Source organism: Notothenia coriiceps, unplaced genomic scaffold, assembly GCF_000735185.1.
Source record: "Notothenia coriiceps isolate Sejong01 unplaced genomic scaffold, NC01 NC01_scaffold00035466, whole genome shotgun sequence".
NCBI classification, from domain to species: domain Eukaryota; kingdom Metazoa; phylum Chordata; class Actinopteri; order Perciformes; family Nototheniidae; genus Notothenia; species Notothenia coriiceps.
This window is the reverse complement of record NW_011368167.1, coordinates 1-3969: the sequence shown is the minus strand read 5'-3', so window position 1 is coordinate 3969 and position 3969 is coordinate 1. Positions and strand designations below refer to the sequence as shown.

The window sequence follows — 3969 nt, the reverse complement described above, 5'->3', positions numbered from 1 at the left end:
TCCTAAACGGCTTGTTGGAGCTCCTGCCCCCCCCCTCCCTGTGAGCCCAGTGTGCTCTGATTGGTTGGGACGTTGCGAGGCTTGCTGCTGCGAGGATTGAACAGGTTTCTGGGCCGGCGATACTGAGGGACACAGCTAAACTCATCCTGAGCACACACAAACACTCACAGCCGAAGTAAAAACAATAAGTGTGGCTTGATATTGAGTAAGAAAAAGGTTTATAACGCTGTGAGAATAGGTCTGCGGAGAGCATTTCAACTCGTCTATTACCAGCGTTCAGGGAGCTCTATGCAAGTCAATGGGGACTCCTTGTTAGTTAGCCAAGGGAGCCTGGTGTGTGAGGTGCACCGCGGATTGGTCCGGTCATTTGTTGTTGATTTGGGTGTTCACACGTCAGAGAACCCAGGAAGCAAACAATGGAAAATGAGAAATCTCCAACGAGGCGTTCTGGGGCAGCATAGACAGGTATTTTCTGTGTTAGAGTTTTACTCGCTACAGAGTGTACTTTGAGGGTTTGTGACTTTGCAGACCGTTTACATGCAGAAAAACCTTCATAACACACAAGGGGACGGGTAATAACTGGAAAAGCAGGACATGGGCCCTTTAAAAACATTGTTTGGTTTTAGTGTAAGGTTTTCTTACTGATGGCCAAAACAAAACAACTCTACAGTAAAAATAACTGAATGTATTAATATGCAAATATTGTTCATTTTCTTTAGCTTAAAAGTGTGTCAACTATACACAAAATGTCTTACACTGCATTCTGGATACTCAGTGTGTATGCCAAAAATGTCCAACTCAAAGAAAAGGAGGAAAGTAGGATGGAAGATATGTGAATTGTTTACTGACATGTGTTAATATAAATGTGTTGAAGTTCAAATGGACAAGGGGAATTTGTGCTAATATAGTTTGTTGGTAAATAATATGTATGAAATCAATACAAAATATAGATTCAAATTTTAGGCAGAGTTTGCTTCTCCGTCTTTGGCCAATGCAGAACTCTACCAGGATCTCAAATATAATATATGATATCCAAAATTAAAAAGGTTGTTTTAGTTTGTTTCAGGCATTTTCAAATGTAAAATGTAGAAAAGCAAAAATGTGTAAGTAGCTTTTCAAAAGTATGTTTCATTTGTAACTTGTGTTCTTTGTATCATTTCAGGAGGTGGATGTTCAGTTACCAAATTATGAAATCATGTGTATGATCAGAGACTTCAAAGACAGTCTTGACTGCAGGCCTTTGACCAGCAATGATCTGGTAAGTCTGGTTTAAAGACACATTTCCAAGTTCAGTGTCAAGTGGTTTGTTTCATCTAATGGGGAAATAAAGATAGAGTCGAAAACTGAAGACATATCGGGTGGCCTTCACCTGCTGAGAACTTATACATGTACCTTTACTTTAAATTGTTACAGATCGAGGAGCACAGGATATGCGTGTGTGTACGTGCCCGACCCCTCAATAAAAAAGGTACGTTTATATAATCAGTGTGTTTAGATAGAAATCCAATGAAATGTTATGCAGATTTTCATCTGCTTCTAAACATTTCAATGGTTTCCATGGTTTCCATTTCCATTTCCATTCAGTCACAGTAAAGGACATGTTCTTTTTAGCCTTTGTTTACCCATTAATAAAACAATTGTCCATGTGTCTCTTCAGAGTTGACAATGAAGGATTTGGATGTGATCACCATTCCCAGTAAGGATGTGGTGATGGTCCATGAGCCCAAGCAGAAAGTAGACCTGACCCGCTACCTGGAGAACCAAACTTTCCGGTTCGACTACACCTTTGATGAGAGCTCCACCAATGAAATGGTTTACAGGTGATTTTCTTTGTAAACCAAAGTGAAATCATATGGGATTATAACAAACTTTACATAACAAAAAGTGGAGGTAAAAATGACTTCATGAAATAGAAGTTGACTGATCTCTATTGAGAAATAACAATTAATTATTGCAGAAGTATTTATTTAATGTTGAACACTTTAAATCCCCATAGTTTCCTGCTTGCTAACAAAAGCTCTTCTTTCAGGTTCACTGCTCAGCCTCTGGTTGAAACAATCTTTGAGCGAGGAATGGCAACTTGCTTTGCATACGGACAAACTGGAAGTGGGAAAACACATGTGAGCGCTTTAATTTGAACCTTATTATATATATATATATACAGTATATATATACCATTCCTGTTTTAACACATATCTCCCTTTCAGACGATGGGAGGGGACTTTTCTGGAAAGAACCAAGACTGCTCTAAAGGGATCTATGCACTGTCTGGTCAGTTTCTCCTATACATTACTTCTACATTAACTTCACTACTGATAGCTGCATCTGAGTGAATTCTGGTCTTTCATTTTCTTTCTTCTTGCAGCAAGAGATGTCTTTCTCATGATAAAGAAGCCAAATTACAAGAAGTTGGATCTCCAAATCTTTGCGACATTTTTTGAAATTTACAGCGGGAAGGCAAGTGTCTTTTAACACAACATGAAATGTATTTATTTAGAAGAGATTTCTGAATGTGCCTTATTTCAATTTGGCTTAATGCTTCTACCAGAACTGCCGGACGAAAATAACTAATGCCATCATTTTCTACTTTCCTATTCGTTTTGAAAAGGTGTTTGACCTGCTTAACCGCAAAACCAAGTTACGGGTCCTGGAGGACGGCAAGCAGCAGGTGCAGGTGGTCGGGCTGCATGAGAGGGAGGTGAAGTGCACAGAGGAGGTCCTCAAACTCATCGAAATCGGAAACAGCTGCAGGTAGTACGATCTTATAAGAAAGACACAGCAGTATGAACAGAAGTTTGTTCTGAAAGTTAGGACTGGTCTTCATGTCTTCGTCTGCGTCTCCTTAAGGACTTCTGGTCAGACCTCGGCGAATGCTCACTCTTCTCGGAGCCATGCCGTCTTCCAGATCATTCTGCGCCGGCGGGGGAAGATGCACGGAAAGTTCTCCCTTATTGATCTGGCGGGGAACGAAAGAGGGGCGGACACATCCAGCGCTGACCGACAGACTCGCCTCGAAGGAGCCGAGATCAACAAGAGCCTGCTGGCACTAAAGGTCTCCTCTTCACTACCTAGATGTATCCTGTGCTTAGCTTTAAATCCTGTTTGGGTTGTGGAGGTTACTCCGTTTTTAAGTGCGACATTGTTTATAACAAAGATTTTGTGTCTTTCCATCCATCAGTCTCAGTTCGTGAACACAATATTTCATTTATCTAATCCTAACAATTTAAGGGAATTATTCAAATTGGTATCGCAGCCTGCTCCTCTCTGCCTGCCTGCCGCTGCGCTCTGCCTCTATCCACACAACTTTTCCCCGCCTTTCAGAGACTTATTACTGGGTCAAACTCTAAGTTACAAACTGTACACATTGCATTCTTGCTAATTAGCCAAAATATGAACGGAATAAGTAGCAAGCATCGTAACAAACAGAGTGAAATAAATAGGGACAACAGCTTGTCAACTAACCATTCAGAAACGTCCTGCTGCAACCGAGATGTTTGCACCTCCACCAAAACCTCCGCTGCTTCAGGGTCAGTTTCTGGATCAAATTGATAATATGCTTGAACACATGCATTGCTCTGAGATGACATGTTTATTCCACACTCGTAATCACAGCAAGCATGGTAACGTGACTCTCGCCGGCTCATGCCCCCCTCTTCTGCAGGGGGGCGTGGTCAGCTGCTGCTCATAATTTTCAAAGACAGGCTTGGAATAGAGCGAAAATGAGCGAAACGAGGCATGGCTAAAAAATGAGTTTGGTATTTTGAAAAATAAAATATATCTTATATAGGTATGGTCATACACCATATCATTTAAATATAGCATGATAGGTCTCCTTTAAGGTGAACTGATTTAAATGTGGTGGTCAAAGGTCAAGACCTATGTAACCACTATATGATATTAAAAAAGCTGCAAATTCACACATTTGGGAATGTACCAAAGTACATTTTATATAGTTAAGCGATTATCAAA

The 3969-nt window shown here is 40.6% G+C and overlaps 1 protein-coding gene across 1 annotated transcript; it reads left to right on the top strand.

The window, feature by feature from the left end:
- Nucleotides 1-565: 565 nt before the first annotated feature.
- Nucleotides 566-3131, top strand: LOC104962933 (kinesin-like protein KIF2A; the record flags this gene model as incomplete). Its single annotated transcript, XM_010791446.1, has 8 exons — nt 566-1258; nt 1414-1468; nt 1658-1820; nt 2030-2120; nt 2208-2271; nt 2366-2457; nt 2609-2751; nt 2848-3131. Coding segments are annotated over exons 1-8 (955 nt in total), but the record flags the coding sequence as incomplete, so codon positions are not given.
- Nucleotides 3132-3969: the final 838 nt, after the last annotated feature.